This window comes from Ixodes scapularis, unplaced genomic scaffold (assembly GCF_016920785.2).
Source record: "Ixodes scapularis isolate PalLabHiFi unplaced genomic scaffold, ASM1692078v2 PGA_scaffold13__105_contigs__length_92229423, whole genome shotgun sequence".
NCBI classification, from domain to species: domain Eukaryota; kingdom Metazoa; phylum Arthropoda; class Arachnida; order Ixodida; family Ixodidae; genus Ixodes; species Ixodes scapularis.
The window spans coordinates 53,814,415-53,840,384 of record NW_024609839.1 but is presented as its reverse complement, the minus strand read 5'-3'; the positions used below and the strand labels follow the sequence as shown (position 1 = coordinate 53,840,384).

The window sequence follows — 25,970 nt, the reverse complement described above, 5'->3', positions numbered from 1 at the left end:
AGACCAATCCTAAGCTAACGGCACGAGTAAAAAGACCTTTAGACTGCGAACACGCCGAGCAGTCAATCGAGGTACATGATAAACTAGTATCGCTGACTGAACAACTCGAAGTGCTTGACGAAGAACGATTTGTGCAACTCCGCTCAGGAGACAAGCGCTTAAATGCTAGGGTTGATTCGGGGGCAGACATTACAGTGGTTCGAAGGTCGATGGCCACCATTTTGGACGAGAATCAAAAAGGGAAGGTTCGATTGAAGGGCGCTTTCGGTCACGAGGTGGAGGCCGATCTCATGTATGTCCCGTTTCGACTTGGTAGCAGGGCGTTTGATACTGGAGTGGATACTTTACTGCTCTGTGCTGTAACCGAGCAGCTTGCCGGAGAAGTTGACGCGCTACTCACACCTGAGGATTTAGTAGCTTTAAGAGAAGTAGAACAGAAAGTGCCCTTGGTAGATCAGGTGGATCTTCCCTGTGACGCTGCAGTATTGAAAGAAGGGCTGGTGATAGAGGCATGCGTGGCGAGCACACAGTCGGAGGGTGAAAACGGGATTGTAGAGTCTGTGGACGAGCGAAGTGACGTAAACGAAATAGAATCTGAAGGTTGCCTTCAGTTTCGAACAGAGCAGAAGAACGACGAGTCGCTGAAGCCCTTGTGGCTACAGGCAAAAAAAAGGGACTCATAGAATGCAAGTGGTTGATGGAATGCTGTTCCACAAAGAAACAATAAATGGCAGAATTGTCAAGCAGCTAGTTTTACCGGAAAGCAGGCGGAAGACAGTGTTAGAAGTAGCCCACGACAAACCAGTTGGCGGGCATTTCGCTGGAAAGAAAACGCAACAGAGAATTAAGAATTCATTTTACTGGCCGAACATGCAGGAGCAGATTAGTAAATACTGCAAAGAATGCCATTACTGCCAGTTGAACGCGAGACCTAGAACCAGAGACCGTGCGCCTATTACCCCGCTAGTAAGACCAGATGTTCCATTCCAGACAGTTGTAATGGATTGTATTGGACCGTTAGACCCGGCGTCGTCGAGGGGGCACAAATATGCCTTGTGTCTGGTGGATGTGTGCACGAGATGGCCAGAAGTGGTTTGTATCAGATCGCTAACGGCGAAGGCAGTGTGTGACGCGCTAGTTGAAATATTCGCGCGAATGGGAGTGCCAGAAATAGTCTCGTCCGACCAGGGCACAAACTTCACGGCCGAGCTCACACAGGAGTTGCTGCGTAGGTTGGGGTCGTCACCCAGGTTCTCTACACCAGAACACCCAGAGAGCAATGGGCTAGTTGAGCGATGGAATGGTACGCTGAAGCGGATGTTGAGGCAAGTGATAGCGGAACATGGGCGGGACTGGGATCGCCTAGTTCCTTGTCTACTTTGGGCCTACCGCGAAATCCCGAATGAAACTACGGGGATGTCGCCATTTGAACTCATGTATGGACGTGCGCCGAATGGTCCACTGTCCATCCTAAAAAAATCATGGACTGGTAATTGGACGCCCCCGTCCACGCTCATTGAGTCGGCGGACAAATATCTGGTTAGATTAAGAAAACAAATGGCCGACATGACGCGAGTAGTAAAGGAACAGGCAGAGCACAAACAGAGGTCGTACGCCACGCGTTACAATCTCCGAGCGAAAGAGAAGGCCTTTTGTAGGGGCGATCTAGTGCTACTAAGGGACACGAGTGGTAAAAAGATGAACTTTCCTTGGTTGGGACCAGCGAAGATACTAGAGGTTAGGAGAAAGAACAGCTACGTAGTTGAGATGCCTCACGGTGGCCGTAAGTGGATCCACGCCAACAAACTTAGGCCATATGTGGCACGCGTTGACGCTGTTGGTGTTATCTTTGATGATCCGGACTTCGGTTCGGTGGAGGAACTCCCCACAGACGGGAGGGGAGCAGGTGAACCTGAATCACAGAAAACCGCGGAGGAAAAAGAGATGTACAGCATGGTACAGCAGTTCGTACATGTCTTTTCTAGGCGCCCAGGAAAGTGTGCAAAAGGACTGCACAAGATAAGACTTGTTGAAGGTTCGCAACAAAAGAAGAGATATGCTTATAGGGTGCCGATTAAAATGAGAGCTGAGGTTGAAAGGCAGGTAGAACAGCTTCTAGAATGGGGTATGATCTATCCAGTTGAATCAGAGTTTGCTCATCCGGTAGTGTGTGTAGCGAAGAAGGATGGGAGTGTGAGATTGTGCATCGATTATAGGCGATTAAACGCGATCACGGAAGTCGATGCCTTTCCAATGAATAATGCTACCGAAATGATCTGGATGGTCGCGAAGGCGTCGTACATAACAGTACTGGACCTAACCCGTGGGTATTGGCAAATACCAGTCGAAGAACGGTCTCAGAAGTTCACAGCATTCGTAACCAATCGTGGGCAGTACGCATGGAAAGTTATGCCCTATGGGTTGAAAAATTCAGCGGCAACTTTTCAGCGTGTAATGAATGAAGTGTTGCGACCACACAGAGAATATGCAGGCGCATATATCGATGACATTGCAATATATTCTTATAAGTGGGAAGACCACCTTTTGCATGTAAAAGGCGTTCTCGAAACCTTAAGTCGCGTGGGGCTTACGGTGAAGCTGTCCAAATGCAGGTTTGCCAAGGGAATGGTGATGTACCTCGGCCACCAGATCGGCTCTGGGAGGCATGCTCCTGACCCCGTTCGTATCAAGGCGATTCAGATCATGGAGAGGCCAAAGACGAAGAAAGAACTGAAGAGCTTTTTAGGGCTAATGAACTACTATAGAGACTACATTGCGAACTATGCTGAAGTGGTGTTGCCGTTGACCGCGCGAACTGGAGACAGGACTCCGAACGTGTTACCGTGGGGTGACGAGGAGGAACAAGCGTTTCAAAAGGCAAAGTGTCTCCTGATGGAAGTCCCAGTCATGAGAGCGCCAGATGCCAGCCAGCCTTTTGTTCTGTCCACCGACGCATCGGATAGAGCTATAGGGGCATGTCTTGCCCGAAGGGCAGGTGATGGGAAAGAGTACCCGGTGGCGTTTCTTAGTAAAAACTAACTGATCCCCAAACCCGGTGGGCTGTAATCGAACGCGAAGCTTACGCCATTGTGTGGGCCTTGGGTCAGTTGGAAACGTGGCTACTTGGGGCGGAGGTTGAAATTCGCACCGACCATAACCCTTTGCAGTATTTGGCGTCAGCAGCACCAAATAGTGCGAGGCTGACTCGTTGGGTGCTAGCGTTGCAAAAATTTAACCTGAATGTCCAGTACGTAAAAGGGACGAAAAATGTCCCTGCTGATGCGTTGTCAAGGCTGTAGCCGGGTGGAGTTTTGTTTGTGGTTAATGTACTTTAGATGTTCTCAAGAAGTTTGTCAGTCTTTCAGTGATCATTCACGCCGAATGGACGGGAATGTGCGCGCAGTTCGTTTTCTTTTTTTCTAAATGCTACGATTGTAACGGAATACACAAATTGTGATTTTTTTATTGGAAAAGAAAAAAAAAAAGGGGGGGCGTGTCATGCATGTGGCATGCACGAGGCAGCGGATTCAGCGCGCGCCGTCGCCGACGGGTTATCGTGCTTTGTGATTGTTATATTTTTGTTACCCGTGGTGTGCGCTGATTGGTGCGACGAGAAAAAGACGAAGTGACGAAGAAAGGACCGAGGCTGGAGACGGTGCACGAAGAGAGAAAAGGAACGCGGTGCGCTGGAGCTGGTGCAAGCACGACTTCGAACCGGAATAAAACGCTTTCCCCCCAAAAGGCTGGCTCCCTGCCTTCCCGGGTCCCACGGCGCCCAAACCACAAGCCGTGACTATAGGTAATGCCACCTAGAGCATGTACACGAGCGTTTTGAAAGCACCTTAGACGACGTGCGAAAATCGATTTCTCAACGTATGGCGCTGCGATTTACTTCAGAGGTGTAAGCAGGTGGTGGAAAATTTCAGTGAATGAATGAAAGAAAGAACTTACCTCGTTCAAAGGAAAACAAAACAGAAATCTGTTTTGGGCAGTCTACGTTGCCAGTTCGCAAAACGACGTACGCGAAATTAGGAGTGCTGCCGAGAGACGGCGTAAGCCGCGTCGAGGGGGCGCCGGCCGATTCGGGTTATATGCTAGCGGACGATCCCGCGGAAGAACCCGAATCGGCCGGCGCTCCCTCGACGCGGCGTACGCCATCTATCGGCAGCACTTCTCACTACACGCGTGTACCGTCTGCAAACCGGCGACGCAGATTGCCCAGAAGAGATTTCTGTTTAGTTTTGTTTTTGATGAGAAAGCATTCACTGGGGGGGGGGGGGGGGGGGGGGGGGGAAGCCCATGTAGCCCAGCCGGTGTTGTCCGTGACCGCAAAAAACGAGCAACCAAATCATGGCAGTTCGAATGGCCGCGACGCGTCATAGTTCCAAGGAACGCCACCCCACAGAGAAGCCCACCCCTCTGGCGCTGCGGCCTGTGCGCAGGTGGCGAGCGCGCGGTGGCCACGCCAGGCTTAACCGGACCGGAGTGTGTGTGTGTGTGTGTGGGGGGGGGGGGGGGGGCGGGAGAGGGGGGGGGGGGAAGGAGGGAAGTGGAGGGGGAGGAAGAGCGAGAAATTCCTGCTCCGTCTGCTGGGTGCAATGCCGCAATCCCTGCCAGCGCTGCTGCCCCTTCTGCACGTCTCGGCGCCGAGGAACATCGCGGCGCCTGAGGCATCCATAGGGTGGTCCAAGTCACCAGGCTCGATCTAAAATGGACTGTAAAAATCGACGCCTGCACATAGCAATCTAAGCTTTTCGCCAAAGGCGTATTTTACAGGTCGGTTTTTCTTGTAAAATTGCGAAGTGTAGTTCTCTTTCTGTAAAAAAAATAACGCCAAGAAACTTGCCAGGGTCTACGGCGGGCGGCGACCCAGACGACCACGTCCACTAGCAGGGTGTGTTTGGCGTTCGCATTGACAGATGTCATCAAGAGCAGCGTCCGAAGGTGCAGCCGACCCGCGAAAGAAAGCAGACAACACGCAGACGAAATTCGTTGGCAGCAAAAGCGCCGTCATCATGCAGACGCGTTTTTTTACTTTAAATTTTGCTTTTATTGTCCGCATTTTTTTTTAACCGAAGGTACATTTCAAAAAGATTATGTTCATTTTAATAAACCACGGTGGTCGCGAGCCGTCGCGATCATAGAGTTATTATAATGTACGCTAGAGGTTCAACTGGCGCTAATATGCTGCTGCAAATTGAAGCAGACAGCAAGCAGTCCGAAATAGACTTCCGGTAATGCATTTCTATGGCAAAAGCGAGTGCATTTTCTCTCTGCGCTCGATTGTAAGAGCAAATATCACGAATAATGTGTACGTACTAGGCACACTAGAACATTTCTCAGTTACGCAGACAAAATAATTTGTCACTTGCAGCGTTTTTATTTGAAATTCGTGGCATGAAAAACGGTACTAAAACCGCTTCGTACGTGTATTTATGTGCGCTGTCGGACACTGTTAGCGCGAATACGGCGTCGACGCTTTCCAGCATGGGGGATATATACGTGCCAAACGAACGAAGGACATGTAGAAAACCAGAAAGACGGCAAGAACTACGCAGTAACACTGAATAAGTAACTCCTTGTGCATGCGGACGATCAAAATAAATTGAAAGCTACGTGATATAGTCAGATTTGCAATAAATAAGTACTGTTTTATTCTTTCTGCTCATGAATAAGTGCGAAGATGCTTGTTCTGGGTTCAAATCATCACAAGCTCCAAATATTGGCAAATAGGGAGAAGCCAGAGAGCAGGTGCCCGTTAAAAACTGCCCAACATAGGAAATTATAAGAAGACGCACCTTTCGTAGCTCACGTGCTTTATTTTTTTTTTTTTTTGCGTTCGAATGTTTTTTTTTTTTTTTTTTACCGATCGTAAAGATGCACGACAGAGTCATTTTCATATAACAGGAGGGGCAAATTAGAACTATATAAGCGCCACCGGAATGCTAGTGAACCTTGAAGACACTCTACATTCCTTTCGATTGTTATTTTGCTTAGAATCGTCGCCCATTTTTACATACTTGCCATGGAACAGAGGTAAGGACCTGAAATATAGCAAAGCTTAACATCGTTCAGTGGTAAAGAAAAATACTGTAACTAAAGCAATTGCACTTTCACGATACCAATAAAAGTACGTACTATCCGGCACAACCGAAATAACAAAAGTTGATTATGTTATTTTCCGACGAAGAGATAAAATTGACGCGCGTTTTCCCAAAGGAATGCACAGGAGCACCGCAAAAGTAGACTGGTTGCTGTCTGATTCAATTTGCCTCCCGGAAGTCGCATAGACACTAGCGCCAGTTGAACGTCTAGTGTACATTATAATAACTCTATTGTCGCGATAAGGAGGCAGCGTCATCTATCAATGCGAACGCCAAACACACCCCGCTACTGGACCTCTGTCGTCTGCGTCGCTGCCCGCCGTAGACCCTGGCAAGCTTGAAAGCACATTCCGCTGGAACGAAATGGCGTTATTTAGTTCAGTCTTCTGCTGCGTGCCGCCATCCGCTTCATAAAATCTGCACCGTCACGCAGTCGGCGCTTCAAAGAGTGTCGCTATTTATGGGAAGCTCTTACGTAGGAACTTTGGGTACCACACAAGCTCGGATCTGCTGGATGCGGTTTCGAAAATCCATCTGATAAAAGCGTTCACTTTTTTCTCTCTTCTTTTTTTTCTTTGTATTGTGCAATTTCTGAGCAGCAGCGTCAATCAGGTGGTTTTTACCGTTTTCCTTTGCGTGAATAAAGAATAAATCAGGTTTTCTGACTTAATTGTTGGTATTAATCGTTTGTTTTACACTTTTGCTTTTAAAAATTTTGAGTATGATACGTGCAACATTTGAAGACACCTTTGTGAAAAGATTTATTACACTGTTTTCATAAATTTATTTATACCAACTTTTTTTAATGCCCGACCAGCGTTCGGAAACTTCTTGTAGTTGTGGGGCGCAAGTTCGTCTGCTTCTTTGGCAGGGGTTGTGTGACGTCAGAAAGACGCTGAGCTCTGATTGGCTCTGATTGAAGGATAGTGGATAGACGTCAAAGCAAGCCTGCCTTGAGGTCTACCCACTGTCCTTCATTCAGAACCAATCAGAGCTCGTCGTTCTGACGTCACCTCAACCCCTGCAAAGGACGCAGACAACCTTGCGCTCCGAATGGAACTCCAGTAAAAAGCGCGTTTTGGCGCGTCCCGTGCAGATGTTCTCGATGGACTGCTACTTCCGGCAGACCTGGTACGATCGGAGGCTCCGGTTCGACGGGGACATCAAGCTGCTCTCGGTGAGCTGGCAGTTCCTCGAGAAAGTGTGGACCCCGGACACGTACTTCTTCAACGGCAAGAGCTCCTACCTGCACAAGGTCACCGTGCCAAACAAGTTTGTCAGGCTAAGACACGACGGCCGCCTCAAGTATTCCATGAGGTACCTCGCTTTTTTTGTTGCTTTTTTTAATTAAATAATGAAATAATAGGCGCTTGTACTGTCAGTTTGTTTTTGACCTTCGCGCTATTTATTTCGAAAATAATGGTCCCGCATTAGGTCACTATGCCCATAATCGCGATCATCTTTTCATAGATTCAGCACCACCTCAGCCAACATTCAGCATTGATCGCTTTTTCTCTTTCACGGGTGTTACTTTTTACGGGTTTAAACACTCTTTTATATTTATCTTCATCGACGTAACATCATTAATAGTAATTACCATCATCGTGAAGTCGCGATGATTCCCATTCTTTCAAAATTCTTATATGTAAACCGAAAGGATTTGACCTTCTTTCCTCCACTTCCTATTCTCGTCTACTCCATCGCGCCTCCTTCTCCTCTTCTTATAGGCTCCTTGCACTGACGTCATTTCGCCCACATTTGAACACCAAGTAAAAGGAGGAGAGAGAAGCTGCTTTTATAAGAATTTTGAGTGACAGGTTAATCTTCTATAATCTTTTGGGAGGAGAATGGCGACGCCTGTGCAAATCCGGGAGGAACAAAGGAGGATCCTGATAAGAGGGGAGCTCCTTCTTCCCCTCTTCTCTGGAGGGCAACGGAAATGACGTCCTGTGCAAGCCACGTATAGCGCGCATGCGCGGGTCGCTCTGCGTGTCGTTCACACTCTTGCAACCGAGTACGACCGAGAGAGATCAGACCGGTTTTTAAGCCTTTTGCGACTTCTTAGGACCGGATGCGGTGCAGCGGAGCTGGTCCTAAGAGATCGCAAGAGGCTTAAAAACCGGTCTGGTCTCTCTCGGTCGTACTCGGTTGCAAGAGTGTGAACGGACCTTTAATGTGTTTTTCTTTAATACAATTGTCTTTCTTTTGGCCGCAGGCATCCGGCATTTAGCTTTCGTATTCGAACGCGTTCAACTAGCGCAGGGGAGACAAACGCTGCTAGCTTTACAGCTACCCACTAATCCTTCCAACCAGAGCTCGCCATTCTGAAGCCCCCACGCACTCATGTCTGCCCTACTCCCAAAATCAGTTTCTCGGCGGGGACAAGACGCTCGCCGGGAGTGTTCCGGACGTCTTCACAATGGCCTCGAAAAGAAAAAAGAAAAAAAAAAAGCGTACTGAAAACGACGTTGTTCGGCAGGAGCGGTGGCTGTGACAATTCCACGTTGTCTGCAGTAATGCATCACAGAAACGTAGTCCCGTTTGTTTGTTTGTTTGTTTGTTTGTTTGACTTTTGTTATCACAAGTGCTTTCATTTTCTTTAACATGACCTGAAACACGCTTGCGTTTTTTTTTTTTTTTTCCAAAAGCTAAGTTTGGAGCGGCCTTTTTGAAAGATTTTTTATGCGAATTTTAATTCTAATCTAAGGCAGGGCGTAAATATAAATAACTTTCTGATATAAAAAAAAAACGGAGAAAAAAAAAAGTTTAATGCCATGTAATAGCCCCGGTGTTACCGGCGAACCTTTATGTTCTTTGAGGATGGTCAAAAGCTTGAAAGCGTCATTGTGGGCCTCTCTAAGCCATACTCTAAAATATTCTCCCGCGTTGTCTTTTCCGTAGAGCAGTCCGATAGCCCAGCACTGCAATCTACGGCGGACGATCGGCAACACACAAGCACAAAAAATTTATTTATACCCAAAAATTAAGTGACCAATGTGATATCAAACATGACGTTTTACATGCTCATGTTGTTACGAATAATGAAGGTTCGCTTCCTTGCGCTCCTCTCCTCTTGTGCTCCAAATTTCTTCCTTTCACCAATCGCTGTGGTTTTGCAGCGTCTGAGAAAAAGGCTCGCGCTTCGCATCTCAGTGATTCTCGGTTCAATCCTCACCCCTGCCCGCTTTCATATGGCTGAGCCACTCGTAACGGCGCTCTGTCACGTACCACCATTGCGTGGTGAGCGTCCAACACCCCACGCTATAGCGGGGTACCGCACCGAACAAAATGGTCAACTACAGCGTAGTACAGTAATGTCAAACCCTGACAGACCCGGGACATGATTTCGAAATATCTAACCCCTAGTTTTCCTAATATGTTTGTGATTTTCTTTAGTATATCGTGGGAATGTAGACAACCAGGAATTTTGAAACCTTATTTTCGCAACACGTAAAAAAAGTACACGTTTGATTAGAAAATTAGTTTAGCATTTTATTTTTGTATCTACTGTTGTTGGAAACTGAAAGCAAGCATATATTCGTGTAATGCTGACTATGACACGGCTAAAATAGTCTTTTAATTTTACTTGTGAAACAAACCACAACACCGGAAAGAAAGTTTAAAAAAATCGGAAGGAACATTGTGCACTTTGTAACAATATTCGCATGGTCCAATTTTCATCCGAGCTTCGGCAGATTTATGTAGACGTCCCTGCCACCAACCTTTGTCTTATTTATTTTATTTATTTACAATACCGAAAGCCCTTTCGGGCTATCTCAGGCGCCTACAGCAATAAAACAAAACCAAAACTTAAAAAGCCGAACATTAAGAACAATCGCCACAATACATGAGCACAATTTCGGTTAAACAAGAACACTTGAAGTCATCACCACCAAGGAGCACTAGCACGTCCCTGCATACAAATCAATTAACGCACCTTCAAACCGCTTGGCGTTGTGAATCCCAACAAAGAGGTCACCATCCAAACTATTCCACTCGTCCATGGTTTTTTTACGAGGAAAGAGTTTTTAAAACCATCAAGATTTTGGAATATACGGCTTGACTCCGAACTGGCTATTAACCCTAGGTGACGTTCTTCCAGAAGCCTTATATAGTTACTGGAACTGATGTTATAATACCCATTGTGAAGTTGATAAGAAAACGTTAACCGTCCAATTCTTCTCCGCTGACCCAACGTTGGCAGCCGTGTTTTTTGTGTTTTTTCCTGCGTTTTTTTAATAGTTCTCTGACCGATTCCGTGCGGCGATACTCTGAATAAATTAATCTTACTGCATCTTGTAATAGAAAGTCGAATATATGGATCTAAAATCACTGACACCTTATTAATAAACACAAGGTTCGGCGAGTTCAGGGAATGTTATTATGGCTCCGCAGCCACTGAGCTTTCGACATTAACCTATAAGAACCTTCAAAAGAATCAATCAGAAACCAAGAAGCTCTAACATCATGAGGCACTCGTCCAACGCTACTTAAAGCCTCTCTTACTGCAAGAGCCGCACACCTCAGCCGAAACGGGCACAATTACAAAACGAAAGTACTCTAATCATAGCAATTGAAAAAAAAAATATTGTCGTCCACTAGACCGCAATAAATCGGCTGTCTGTGTTAAGCAATACTCTTTTTGTCTGTGTGAAATCGTCATACATGATTAAGAGGCAGTTTTGCTTGGGTGCCTGAAAAATTCCGACTATAGCAGTTATGCTTCATCGCTTCGCTTCTCGCGGCAGGCCACGATATTGCAGTTTCAAACAAAAGAAATATATAGTGCCTCCTGTGTAATTGTGAAAAGGGTTTGTGTAATTTTTTTCTTTTACGTCTGGGTACGAGTCTTGATTGCAGTACCTGCGCTGCCGTGTGTACTACTACTTTTCAAGTGCTTATATATATATACATTTTTTTTTTTCGAGGAAATTTTTTATTTTATTTTATTTTTCGTCGTGTGAAGTGTGATTTATAACCGAGCGCTCGGCGTGCTCCTTTCCTCGTTATTGTTTTTCTTCTCTTTTTTTGTTAAATCTCAGACATCGAAGATCACAGAGTCACATTTGAAATGTTCGACGATTACTCACGTCCTACTCTTGATTAATGGTGAATTGAAAGCGTGTTGGATGCATTTGTTTTGCTGTGTCTATTTAAAATGTACCGAAATTATAGTCGGGTTAATAATTGTAAACTTATTTTTAAAAATAACCACAGTTGCTGCATAGATATTCAGTTCTTATACCGTTTAATAATCCTCCAAACTAAACACAAATACACAAAACATACTACCGTAAAATACCGGGGGAGGGCCACCCTACTTTCACTGAAAACCGGGTTATCCTAGAACAGTGTTGTACTGAACGGCGTTCCAATCCTGGAACGCGTTCATTTTAGGAGGAACGTAGGAACGCCGCCGTTCTATTTGGCATCGGTGGAGCCGCAACGGGAACTCGTTAAATTTTTACTGGAACGGAAGAAGGAATGGCGTTCCTTTTTTTTTCGTCCAGTGAAGTCATTTGTATTTTAGTTCTGAGAGGAAAATTTTAAAAAAGTATAAAAACAATGTTTTTAAGAAGAGCTGGATCTCGTTAACTTTTTGGTTACTTACCTTAGGGTTTATTTTGTGAGGTCTTCGCTTGGTAACAGTCAGAGGCAAGAGAGCTAGTGGAATTGATTCTTGTTTTCAGTGCCCGAGGCTGCGGTACAAAAAGCAAAACTTTTCGTCAAAGTAAAAGACGCAGAAAGAGAGACATTTCAATCTCAGCTGCTTTCTTTGCCGTCCACGAGTCCTCAAACGCCCAGAAATCTAAGGCCGGCTGCAGCCATCACTGAACTTCCCCAAAGAGACCTACCGTTACTACAAAAGAACAGGTGACCGGATATCGAACGCACGCTTGTATCCCGAATATCGTTCATTTAAAATATAAACAAAAATGTAATCTTTATTTCTTCTCCTCTTGTCCCCCACCTTCAAACGGAACAACGAATCCAACCTCCAAAAAGAAGGACTTGTCGTTTTCAAGACTGACCTTCCCGAAGCCCTACTCTCTTCTTCGCTCTCTCGTCTTGCGGACAGCGAGGTTGAGAAGCAACTGTTGTTAAGTTCGAACAAGGGGCTTTTTTAGATCGAAACGTGTGAGGTTGTAGTGAAACGCTCGTGCAATGTGGGGTAACGGTGCATTTGGCTCGTCTCAATCGCCCACCAAATAAATATTGTTAAAAGCTGAAATTTTTTAAGGTGAACATATCGAAAATTGAAACCCTCCTTCCTCTCGTCTTCTTCTCCTAATTCCCTTCCATCATCATAGATTCCCGTCTATATGGAAGCACACACTGATAGTTTCAATATTCAAGTCAGACGATAACACAATCATCAGTAACTATCGCCCTGTCTCTTTACTATCTAATTTCTCTAATTTTTTTTTTTTTTGAGATGACGCTGCATAATCTTTTTTACAAATACTTCCGTTAAAAAATATGTCCTGAGCAACACGGATTCTTGAAGGGAAAGTTGGTGGAAACAAATTAGTGCACATTCTTAGATTATGCTGTGCCATTTGTTCATGGCCATTAGCAAGTAGACGTCATCTACTTAGACATGCCGATTTCGAAGGCGTTAGACAGGGCTCCTGTTGTTCCTGCGTAAACTAGATGACTACGGCCTATGTTCAACACATTGTAATTGGCTTAGGAGCTACTTTGACGATCGCACAAATTGTGTTCGTGTATTGGTATTTATATGGAATACCTTTATTTCGTCGTTGGGGGTGCCTCGGGGGAGCAGCTTGGGTCCACTTTTATTTCTCATCTTTGTAAATGACATTGTATTTTCGGTAAAAAAATCTAAAGTGCTTTTATTCGCCGTCGATATGAAGTTGTTTCGTCATGTTAGTTCGGATTCTGAATGCACACTTCTTCAAAGCGATGTGGATAGCATAGCTGGGTGGTGCTTTAATAATGATCTCCTGCTTAATGAACATGCAACACAGGCTATACATCTATATGGAAAGCGAAAGCCCCTTACGTTAAATTATATCCTAGATGGCGTCGTCATCAAACGAGTGAGTGTTGCTCGTGATCTTGGTGTTTTTATAGATAAGGCGTTGAATTTTAATCATTACGTGTTATATATATATATAATATTCTTTATTCAGACAAGTGTCTAGGAGGATGGGGCAAAAGGCGATTTAAATCGCCTGACAGGGCTCCATCCCCCTGTACAGTCAGCAGCACAACGTACAGAAACATAGCAACAAAAACAATCAAATACTAATAGTGGGATTACACTAAGATACATTGATATAACAAAAGAAATGAGGCCGGAAACTTTAATAAATCATGTTATACCTGAAAGGTACGTTTTCAGTGTTCGTTTAAATGTGTATATTGTGTTGGAATTATTTATCATGGGCAGTATTTCAGGGTGGTTGTTTAATAGCTGTGCGATCTGATTAAGTATTCTTTGTTTACCGTAGTTTGTGCGTACTCTGGACCGAGTGTAGTGGGTATGGCGAAATGAGTATATTGATGCATTGTTGATGTAATTTTCATTTACAAACTGAGGGTGTGCTTTTATTTTGTAAAACATGTAAATTGCCAGCTTTTGAATGAATGATTGTTCACCGTAGGAAGAGAATACTTGATAAAATATGGGCTAGAGTGTTCCTTATATGAGATATTGGCAATTGACCGTACTGCTCTTTTCTGTAGAATGAGCAGCTTGGATATACAGGTCTGTGAGCACGTACCCCATACCAAACTGCAGTAATTTAAACGAGAATGAACAAGAGTAAAGTATAACTGTCGTTTTATAACCAAACCGGAATGATATATTTGAGCCTATTTATAATGCCTATTGACCGGGAGATGTTTGGCCGGATCTGATCAATATGATAAGACCAATTAAGGTTTTCTTGAAAGTATACACCTAAAAACTTGTGAGCTTTTACATATTGAATTTCACTATTTCTAAATCGTAGGTTAAGTTCTTGATTAATGCTTTTATTTTTTGCTCGAAATATCATATACTTTGTTTTCTCGGTGTTTAGCTCTAATTCATTACATGTCAACCATGCACTTAACTCTAACATCCAATCATTCGCAAGTGATTCAAGTTCATCTATGTTGGCACCAGAAAAAAATACGTTGGTATCATCGGCGTATAGCACAATGTCAGGTGTGTGGGGAATGTTGACAATATCATTAATATACGCCAAAAATAAGAGTGGTCCAAGGATGGACCTCTGGGGAACACCATATTGTATTTTACCGATTTCTGATTTCTCGCAACTTAAAGTCGTATATTGCACACGATCTGATAAGTAATTTTCAATAAGTTCTAGGGCTACTCCTCTAATACCATAGTTATACAACTTCTTCAGAATTATTTCATGCTTAATAGAATCAAACGCTTTCCTGAAATCTAAAAATATTCCTAATGTGTAAAGCTTGGTCTCAAAATTGGTTAAAATTTTGTCCTTGATTTTCAGTAAAGCTTCCTTGGTTGATTTCCCTTTTTGAAATCCATATTGTTGTTCGACAATTAGGTTATTTTTAATAAAATGGTCCGACATCCTGGAGTTTATTATCTTCTCTATTACTTTTGAAAATACTGGCAATACTGATATAGGTCTGTAGTTGTTTAAATTATGAAGTGGACCACCTTCGTGTATTACTGATACTCGGGCGATTTTTAATTGAGCAGGAAATATCCCGGTGCTTAATATTTTATCGCAGATTGCTGATAGTGGTTGACATATTACCCCAGCAATTGCTTTTATAGGTTTAACTTTCAACTCATCATCGCCGCATGCGCCGCTGTTTCTTATTGAATTTATTACGTTAAGCACTTCAGTCTGTGGTTGGTGACAAAAATATAGACTGTTGCAAACATACGCGGGTATGAAATTCAAAGTTTCTTTCCTGTTGTAAGGAGAAGGTCGGGGCGCCCGAAAGCAAAAAATGAGCATTAAATAGATTTGCAAGTTCTCTACCAGAATAATCCACGTCATCTATTCTAAGGACATTGGGGATGGTACTGCTTGACTTGGACATCAGTTCTTTTGCCGTCTTCCATACTTTCACTGGATTATGTTGAATTGTAATGAATTTATTTTTATAATAGTTTACTTTCGCCTTTTTTATGTCGGAGTTTAACTTGTTCCGTTTCTTTTTGTATTCAGCCAGTATATCGAGGTCTTTTGTTTTTATGAATGTGTCGTAAAGTTTATTTCGCTCATTAATTCGTTTGAGAAGTGTTACGGTAATCCAGGGTTTCCGTGATTTCTTGTGTCTTTTGGCTTTCCTAAATGGGAACGCATCTTCATAGGCTTCTTTTATCTTTTCTATAAACTTATCGTAGGACTTACTAGGGTTTGGCTCATTGTATATATCATTCCAGTGTATTGCCGATACAAGCGTAACGAAGCGTTCGATACTATAATCGTTTATGTCTCGATAATAAGGGTTAGTTATATTCATTTTATTGTAGCCGACGTTTGCGCATGGAAGAAAGCAAAAGAGAGGTAAGTGATCACTTAAATCCACCGTCAGTACACCAGATACTACGTCATTTCTCATTGCATTGATCAAACATAAATCAATTAAAGTTTCCGTCTCAGATGTAACGCGGGTAGGACAATCAATTACATTTTCATAACCATGTGATTGCACGAGATCTAAAAATTCTAATTGCCATGAGTCAGACAACATCAGATTAATATTAAAATCACCAACTAGTATCATAGAAAGTTTACTCTCAGATGCATACTGAAAAATTTCTTGTAAGAAGTCTAGAAAAACACTAGGCCATCGGGATGGCGGTCTGTACACAACACCTATAATGTAATCACGACACCCTACAAGAAGACACTCAAAATTCGCACAGACACGAGTATATTCAGAGATAACACTGCATGCCAAGTAGCTTTTATAGTAAAGGGACACTCCCCCACCTTTTTTCCCAGTTCGAAATATTTCTGTATGGTAGTAACCGTTAAATTCAGGAATATGTGAATCATTCGTAAGCCATGTCTTAGTGAATGCTAGGATATCAAAGCTTAGTTCTAGGCAGTCAAGTAACTGTTCAATTTCGTCACATTTGTTTCTAATGCTTCTTGCGTTTAAATGAAATACAGATAATCTATTGTCATTGTGTGCAATGTTTCCATTAACAAGATTTCTGAACGCATTGTTATCATAATAACTGTGTTCTGTGGAACAACTACCCATTATTGAGAAAATAAAAGTAAAAGTGAACTTCGCGTTTCTGATTAACGTATCAGTTCCAGGTCATCTTCGCGTGCTATCCTGACAAGACGGTCACCGGCAGCTTTTCTCACGAACATCTTTCCTTCTTTGTGCCATGCAAATCGATAGCCCTTTTCAGCGGTTTTGGTCCTAATCTGCCAGAATAACTTTTTGTTTTGAGCTGTCAGGTTTTCATAGATTCGCACTGTAGATTTCATCTGCCTTAGGCGCGCATTTCCCTGTAGCCACTTATCTCGGGTGAGACGTGACGCAAATCGCACTAAGATGACTGGAACTTTGTCGGACTTGGGGGGGAGTCTGTGTGCTGCCTCGATATCTTGCTCAGTCAGCTTTGGTAACTGAAGTTGTTCCGAGAGCGCGTTTAGTTGACCCAGTAAGTTTTCATTTGCGGAAGGTGCCAGCCCGTGTACTTCAATGTTCTGTCTTCTACTGTACTGTTCTAGATCGTTCACTTCGCGCCTGAGCTGTTGGACCTCGGTGTCGCCAGTTTTTTCCACCCTCTCGATACGCTTTTTTAGCTCGCTGATTTCGTTTTTCTGCTGCTTAACTTCGGTAAGCAGTACGTCATACTGGTCAGACATGACCTGGACCGAGCGCTCGATTCCTTCAACAGTGTTCTTGATTTCCATCAATGCGTCAACTTTTGCGTGTAGTGTCATCAAAACAGAGAGTTTTCTACTTATTTCCGCAAGTGTGTTTCCATCATCTTTTTCGTTGCTTGATTTGGGATTTTCACCTACTGAATCAATTCTTGCTTTTGCTTTCTTACAAGTTAGACACGTCCAGGCTTCCTTCGAAGCAGCACTTTTCTTTTTGAATGCGCTTTTAGACACTCCCGAACACGCCCCCAAGTGGAAGCTAAACTCACATTCAGCACAACACATAAGTGAGTCACTTTTTGGCAAGGGTTCATCGCACGCTATACATGCTGAATCCCCTTCATCGGATGACATCGCACTAAAACAATCCGAATTTAGTGGTAGCAGTAGCCGCAGCAATGGCAGTGAAACTTATAAGTTTAAGGAAATAGAAAAAAAAAAGCAATGCACCAACCTGGAATTGTAAGTGCGACGTATTAGGGCAAGAAGGTACTGCCGTTGCCGCTGCTAGACTGCTTCTGATGCGCCGTCTTGAAGACAGTCGTTTTATCCGCGTTAGCGTGGTGACGTCGCTCAGCCTCTTTGTCGCTGTCCAATGGCGGTCGGGTGATAACTTGCAGTAGTCGGCGGCGTCCAGGAGCAACGAAGCAATTCAGCGGTCAGTTGGAGCTGGAATTGTAAGTGCGACGTATTAGGGCAAGAAGGTACTGCCGTTGCCGCTGCTAGACTGCTTCTCACATGCAACGCATCACTTAGAACATTGGGAGCAATTTCAGGTTTCACAAGACAATTTTTTTCCTATTCATGTATCGTTCGCTTATTCTGTTGCCTAATTCGCTCAAAACTCGAGTTTGCATATATAGTGTGGACTTGTATAAATGATATAGCATCTCGCTCCATTGAGCGCGTACAGACCCGTTTTACTTGCATCTTTTCAATCGTTTTTTTTTTTTTTTTTTTTACGTAAGTTTTTTTTATAATCACGATCGGCTGCTCAAGAGTCTTGGATTATGTACTCTGTTTGACTGACGGCGCTGTCGGGATATCTTGTTTTTACACAAACTTGTCAATGCGCTTGTCGACTGTCCTGTCTTACTAAGCGCTGTATGTTTTCACGCCCCACCACGTTCGAGCCGTAATCTCAACTCTTTCTCTCCACCCACGTTCTTTCACACGTCTCCCCTAATACAAATGCAGCATGATTTTAATAATTTGGATTGTTTGCTCCTAGAAATATTCAGTGACAAGTCAATTTTTCGGCGTAATCTAGAGAGTATATTGTTTGCATGATTCCAGTAATTTGTAACTTAAAGCGTTTTTTTTTTCTTTTTTTGGGAAGGGGGAAGGGGGGGGGGGCGGGGGGGAAGGGGGGGCGGGGGGGGGTTGCTGTATTTGTATTTTCAGTACCCCTTCTTTTACCGTATCTTGCTTCTCAGATGTCGCTGTGTGTTTTATGCTTGTTTTGTGAGTGCTTTCTTGGGATAGCTATGTTTTCTCAGTGCTTATACTTTTAGCTTGTCGGCATTTGCTGTGTACCGCACAAAAGACCCTGCGCTGTTTGTGGACACATAAAATAAAGACAATTAGTACTATTATCACTGCAGTCAAATTTGTATGTTGCCACTTTATGGTATAAATAAAAAAAGCTTTTCTTGATCTAATTAAATATGCTAATCAGCAAAGTACAAATGTAACGTAAATGTAACGAAGCGTTCCATTTTTTTAACTGTAACGGGAACAAGTTCCGATTTCACATATGAAACTTCTAACAAAAACAATCTTTTGTTCCCTTTTTTTTTTTTTTTTTGAGCGTGTACAACACTGATCCAGACATGGGCGCTTGTCCGGTCAAATCGGGCGTTTAACGCATAATTTACAATATTTACAAGTTTGGGAAATGTTAACAGTGCGCGCTTCTGCGGTGTTTTACGGCACTTAGAATCTGGTCGCAGTAGTGCTCAGCTCGGTCTCGCAACGGCATTTTTTACTTTCAGCTTGTACGGTGATATTTTAACAAGCCTATATCTTCCCCGAGTTCCTAGTTAAAACAAAGTTTGCACCCAGTTTACGCACTTCTTGTCATTCGCCATTATCTTTATGGCTCATAAAGTATAATAAATTAATTCGACCTTTTTTTCCTCTTTGAGGTCTATACGATTTTGCTAACTAGCAGAAGTTCATCGTCAAGTCAGTGCGGATAACGAACGCAGTCACATTTCCGATCCAGATTGACCATCAAAGCAAGTTGCCCAATGCATCTCAGAAAATACCCCTTGGACACCCAAGCTTGCCCCTTGGAGATAGGAAGCTGTAAGTAGTGCCACATCGAACTGTTATCTCTTGGTTATACTTAATGCGTGCGTACGTGCTTGAATGTGTGCCTGCGTTGTTTTAGTGTTTTGTGCGCGCTTGCCTGCGTTCGCTTGTACGTTCATGTGGAGTAACCGAAGGTTGGAGAGAACAATTCAAGATGATTTAAGTTGTTATTAAATTCGTGGTTTACAGCACATGGATTCGACTCTCGTTAATTTAAATGGAATATTTACCGGTCGAGATTTAGGTAGAATCATGTCAGAATAGATTTTTAAAAAAAAGATAGGAATAGATTCACAGGAATAAAGCTCCACGAACCTACCCCTCGGTAGCCGCTGATTTTTTAGTTCTTTTTTTTTCTAAGTGCATTTATGTTTGTACACTTAAAGGGCAACTCCGCCGATTATTTTAGCTACCTGATCCAAAGGCATCATCTGAATTGAGATGGCATCCTCATTCCGAAATGCTATCTCGTTCTCCCCAATTTTTCCACACTTTTCCTCACCATTCAAACGTGACGTCACGGGCGGGCCGCAAGGCGCGCGGCCGGCAATCGGGTACGCTCGCGCCCGCCTGTCTCGCGTCTCACAGCGAGAAAACAGGGGCGTTCGTGGTATCTGAAGTTGATAATAATCTGTAGTTGCAAAAAGTATGACCTTGGCCTACGTGCTGAACTATGAGAAAGTAAAATATACAGGAGGACACTTAAGACTGCTTACATGTAGGAATGCAAAAGCATTCCTACACGCAGCACATTCCTACAACTAGCGCGCCCCACGGTCCTTAAGTGAAAACCGGGCGGGCGGCGGGACATGCCTGTAAGCAGAACGTAGAACACGTGACACAGTAGTGCACAGGGAGAGGGAGTGTGAATTTCTCACTCCCGCTCCCCCCCCCCACCCCCCCCCCCCCCCCCCCGCTTTTTTTCCGGTCACGCCTAACACGTGACCCCAGAGGGAGGAGAGAGCGGCGGCCGCGCGCGCGTCATCCTATCTCTTTTATCGGCGAGCGGGTCGCAGCGCCGGGAGAGGGCTTTTTCGTGGGGTGGCGTTCCTTGGAACTATCACTTGTCGCAGCCAATGCGAAATTAGCTGCCATTTTTCGCTGCTAAAAATGAGAATTTAGCTGCCGATTCGCTGCTACAGACGGTTGCAGACAACGCCGGCTTCGTTCCATAGGCAGTTAATGGTTTCGGATTAAAAACACAAAAGCAATTTTGGATTTTGAAGAAAAAAAAACGCTTTTGCAACTCGGTACGCTCATGCAAGCCGCGCCTCGCTAGTTTCGTGAAATTGGTAGCAAATCCGTTCTCTTTCTATGAAAAGCTGGTGGCTACACCCGAAAAGAAAGTTGAAAGATTCACGCAATACATTTTTTTAACAAATTACCCAAGCACCACAGAGAATGCTCGGGGTTCATTCCGGTAAGACGAGCGTGTGGGTACAGGTGCCCCACACGCTCGTCTTACCCGAATGAACGTGCCATTTATTCTAGAATTTCTTTAGCAGAGTTTCTGTTGCGGACGCATGCCCGTGCAATTACTCTTGTTGCATGCATACGCTCCTTAGTGTAATTTAGCGAAATATCTATAAACCATTCCAGAAAAGCGCTTCTGGTTGGTGCCGTTTTCAGCGTACGCACGACTGGCGCGTACTTCGCTCGCCTTCCAAAGGGGCGAACGTGCGCGTGCAGCAGGCTGTGACCTAACACATGTAGACTATGATTCTGGTGAACATTAAAATGTATAACATGGAGGGAAATACATTGGTGGGGGCCAGATGGCATGTTACTGTTCATGAGGATCGTGCTAAAATGAAAATTAACGGAACTCCGCAACCACCAAGCCAAACGCCAAGGTGCGATGAAAGGCGCATAAAATGCACGAATACACTATTCATCTTCAAATAAAGAATATTTGCTTGAAGATACAATAGTGCGTGACGTACAGAAATGCATCATAAAATGGTTAATTCAAAATAAGTTAACAAAAGTTACCCCCCCCCCCCAAAAAAAAAAAAAAGTTGTACCATATTTTATTTTTATTTTTATTATTTTTTTTTATTATTTTCGCATGCAACAGGCACAATTATCTACGAGTGCACATGACAAAGGGATAAATCTATACACGAATATTCTAAAATTAAATTCCGGTTTTTAACAGCCTACATCAGCTGTAAATTTGACAATGCCTCCCCTTCAACGAACGTAATATTTTTATGGTTAAAAAAAAAAAAATCAGCCCTATATAGCATTTCACCGCAATAAAATAAAATTAGGACGTTTCCACCACCTATTACAAGAGAGAATATTGCACGCCAACCATTTGACAAATCAGGCAACGATTCTATCAACACCGGCTCCCTAAACCTCTGTAATACAAGACACGAATAGCATTGTGTCGAGAAAGTCCCGTCTAAACTCAGACGTGACCTTTGTTCAGACGTTTCACTTCTCGTCTTCAACAGATCGGCCCCTTGAGTAGAACTCCGAGAACCCGAACTAGGCTCAATGACCGAAACAAATATATTGTCGATAAAAAAAAAAAAACACTGAAGCAATTGTAAACAACAACAGGGACCGCCTCAAATGTCGACTATAGTGCTAGAATGTGCTCTACTTTTCTAGATATTCTTAGCGCTCTTTTTTGGACGGATGTAGTAGTGGTTACAGCCGGCTTGAGCCTGCGCTTGCCGCTCTTCAAGCTGTTCCAGCTGACAGAAGGATACTCAACTCGCAGCACACCACTATGAAGTATTTAAGGCATAAGTGAGAATGTTTCATGTGACACTAGTTAACTTGACACACAGCTCGCGCAAAAGCATCTTGACGTGGCTAGCCTCCATTGCTGCCAATAAGCGCTTTTTTTTTCTCTCACGAGAACAAGGGTAAAAAAGGAGCTTTTCCCGGCACTGTTGTTACAATCTACCGCAGAGCACAGATTGCTGCTCATTGCAAAGAAACTCTGAGCCTTGTAGTTGGGAAAAAATAATCTCGATCGCTGGCGCCCGGAAAGCCGTCTGCCCAAGTCTCTTGTCCGCCTGCCCGTTGGTGAGGTATACGGGTAGGGAAAAGTAGGGATTTTTTTTTTTTTTGGCCAGAAAAAAGTTGTTATCTGGAACCTTCGCGGTTCCAGATAACAAATTCAATAACTTCCCCGAAATTTTTTATTTTTATAAAATATTATGGCTATCAGTTGAAGAGTTATTGAAATCGGCGGAGCTTCCCTTTAAGTGTGCATTTACAAGTGAGCATGTGCGCGCATGCAGACGTGACCGCGTTTGAATTTGTGTGTGACGTTACGTAAGCGCACGTTTCTTTCTTATCGTGGGGCTGAGCTTACGTGTGGTCATACAGAATAATACCTGAAGGGGAAGAGGGCGAACTGCACCCGCGTGCAAGTGCATAGATGCGTTTGGTGCAACGTTATTAGATCAACCCGGCAACGAATCTACCCATAGACGCCGCTTTCTTTTTTTCCCTTTTGAGGGGGGCGGGTGTAGTTGACATTTTAATTACAGTTATACGGGTTTTGAAGCACAGCGTCCAAGTGGCGCTTCACTGTAGCGTCTACGAAGAATGCAGTTTTTAAATGAAACCCCTAGATGTCATTTTGATCAAAGGGAGACTCGCTTGAGGGTGATAGAAGGGGGGGGGGGGGGGGGGGTACCGCCCTCGGCGGGAGTTCCACAGCTGAGTCGATTTAATAACGTACGCTCGCACCGTACTAACACGTTGGGTTTTTCCTTCTTTCGAATGAAATCGCCACGGCAGTTGCGTACTCGTCCAAGGAAGTGGTGTTCAAGTGGAAGGGACCCAAACCGGTCGACATCTCTTCCGACGTCACATTGTCCCAGTACGAGTTCCTCAACATCACCGTCGCCAACCTGACCACGTACGGACCGGCCGGAGGTGAGTGCCGCTGACCGACACAACTTAGAAGACAAGTCCCGACGTCATCGATAGTGGGTCTAAGTAGAGCGCCGCCTGCCTTGCGTCGACATCGTCGCTAGCGCGTCTTGGAGGGCCTCGCTACGAACGCGACGTTATTCGGTATACAAGTTCGTCTGCTTCTTGCACAGGGGTTGCGATGATGGCAGAACGCCGAGCTCTTATTGGCTGATTGGAAAAAAGGATGGTGGGTAGACCTCGAGGCACCTAGCGATGAGGTCTACCCACTATCCTCTCAATCAAAGCCAATGAGAGTTCGGCGTCGTTGTGACGTCGCCGCAACTGCTGCGCAAAAAGCAGACGAACTTTCTCTCCGCGTATCTCGCGGCGACGCCAAGACGGCCGCGTCGGCCGCTTTGCAGCGTCTGTTGTCGAGCTCCAGAGCGTTTCACACCTGGGGCGTGTCGGTCGGGGGTCCACTAACGATGACGTCACGAGCGGGCCCTCTATGTGGCATTGGTGCCGACACATGGAGGATCGGCTCAAAAACGTCCGGCGATATATTATCTACTAAATCATAACTAAAGAAAACGTGACAGATATACGCGCTGCAACGTTCCGTAAAATCAAACATAGGGACACAATGTTCGCGCGTGATTTACGGCAGATGCCGCTGACTACTCGTCACAAAAATAATTAATACGCATGTCAAAAAAAAAAAGAAAAAAGAACGGATACGTTTTGTAAACGACACGGCCGCACGTTTTGAGTGTGACAACGTCTGCGTGCCGAGTCAAGCGAAATGAAACGCGTGTATCGAACGTAAGAGATTTATTTTGATGTAATAAAATTAAATGAAATGAAATGCAAGACATTTATGTCTTAGTCACTACATCAGTTAAGGGAAGAAAAATCATTAAACGTAAGTAAAACTTACACTACTGAACGATACATGAGAAACCGAACGTAACAAATGTCAATACAAAACGCAAGCGTGTTCAATCAGAACCAACACGAGCAATCGAAACAAGTGCACGTCGAAACGCGAGTTTATATTTGATCTTCGGAGACGAAACTCATCGATGAGCAGAGGTTTATACCTCTATTTTTACTCACGTGAACACGCTCTCGCTCAAACCCATGCGGAAAAAATAAGCTCAGGAGATGAAAAAAAAAAAAAAGGTGACTGATTGGTGTAACGAGCACCTAGCTCACACCGCACTGTCAGTTTGAATGAGCGGTGTAACGATATCGAGATTTTTTTTTTTTTTTAATGTTTCTTACTTTAAACAAATTTCGATCACGTAACTTCCCCCACACTCCCAGCTTAGAACTGCGGTAGCCTCAATTTACAACGGGTATGAGCTAAGCTAGCTGGTTATCCATTGAGAATAACCAGCTGAACGTACAATTATACGAACATTGAAACAAATGAGAGGAGATAGCAGAACGAACGCTGGAAAGAAGGCGCACTCCTTTTCGTCGTTCGTTCTGCTAAGGTGGGAAGCGCTGGGCGAAGCTCCCTTGACTTTTACACCGTCACTGACTGAAGAGCACGTACTGAACGAACCATTGTGTTGTGGGGCGTTTGGTATTTCGAGGAGCAAGCGAACACGCGTCACCAAGAAGGCCATTGTAATTCCTGCTGCGTCGTTCGCTGCCCTCCGCCACTCGGTAATCCAATGGAAGAATGACGTTTCGTGCGTCCGTTTGCCACCTTATTTTACGCTACGTCTTTCGCAATCCACCGTTGCACTGCGAAAGTGGTGATTTAGTTTATTTCTTTCAATGCCGCAGGGTGGTTACCTTCCCTGTGTCAAATACGACAACAAACAAACCTGGTTTTATTCTTTCATTTTAATATTTATTGTCAATTTAAGTTTCTGTAGAAGGAAACCTAATTCTGAAGTTCGTGCTTGTCATTACATTATTTACAAAAAAAAAATATATATATATATATATATTTATTTCTAAGCAGTCCCTACATAATATCATTTTCGGCGAAACACCACTCAATCAAGCGCGGGTAGATGAAACCTATTTCCCGAAAGTTCTGCCCTCACGGGCGGTGCAGTAAAAAACAAAAACAAAAAAACAAATGCGCGTGTGTGTGTGTGCGTGTGTGTTTTCTTTTCTTTTTAAGTCGTTGATGCGTGGTGATTGCTACGAGCGCGCTGGCGAGTCCTTGAAAGCCATTTATCCCGCCCGCTCGCTTCAGCCAAAGGCTATTCCGAATATTTTCGCCTGCGTGGCCGAGTGGCAGGGGAACAAACTCGCGCGCAGAGGCCCCAGGGTCAGTTCCTGAGGGCCACGGAACTTTCGTTATAAAAGTTGCGCTGCCCTCGGGAATCGAACCTGGGGCCTCTGCTTGCGAGTCTGGTGCGTTGCCACTCGGCCACGCATGCGGGAATGTTCGCCCGCTGCCATCTTTGCAAGCGCTGTGGAACGGATACAGTGAGCATCCGACCACGCCCGCGAAATAGGAAAATGATCTGTAACGGAACCCCTTCCTCGCAGAAATGTGCCCGTCTGTACGTACATTGCTCCGCTAAATTTAGCGAGAAAATTGCGCGTCGCGTGACGTCATTGTATGACGTCACATCCTACCTTGAAACGGTGATGTCACATCGCATAACCACCTTGTGCGGCGTTAATTTCTCCGCTAAATTTAGAGGGATGGTTAAAATGACTACGACAATGTTCTTCAATTCTCCCCCCCACCCCGCCGTGCCCCAAAACACCCGTCTAATCTGATTTAAAACAGATTAAAACTAGCGCTCCTTAAATGCTCCCC

At 44.3% G+C, this 25,970-nt stretch overlaps 1 protein-coding gene across 1 annotated transcript in view; it reads left to right on the top strand.

Annotated features, from left to right (window-relative positions):
• LOC8035839 (gamma-aminobutyric acid receptor subunit alpha-6) overlaps positions 1 to 25,970 on the top strand; it is a 94,933-nt gene that overhangs the window by 51,836 nt on the left and 17,127 nt on the right. Inside the window, exons 4-6 of the mRNA XM_042289903.1 lie at positions 7,201 to 7,421; positions 19,203 to 19,285; positions 23,060 to 23,197. Coding sequence (XP_042145837.1) covers positions 7,201 to 7,421; positions 19,203 to 19,285; positions 23,060 to 23,197 — 442 coding nt within the window. The remainder of the gene's footprint in view (positions 1 to 7,200; positions 7,422 to 19,202; positions 19,286 to 23,059; positions 23,198 to 25,970) is intronic.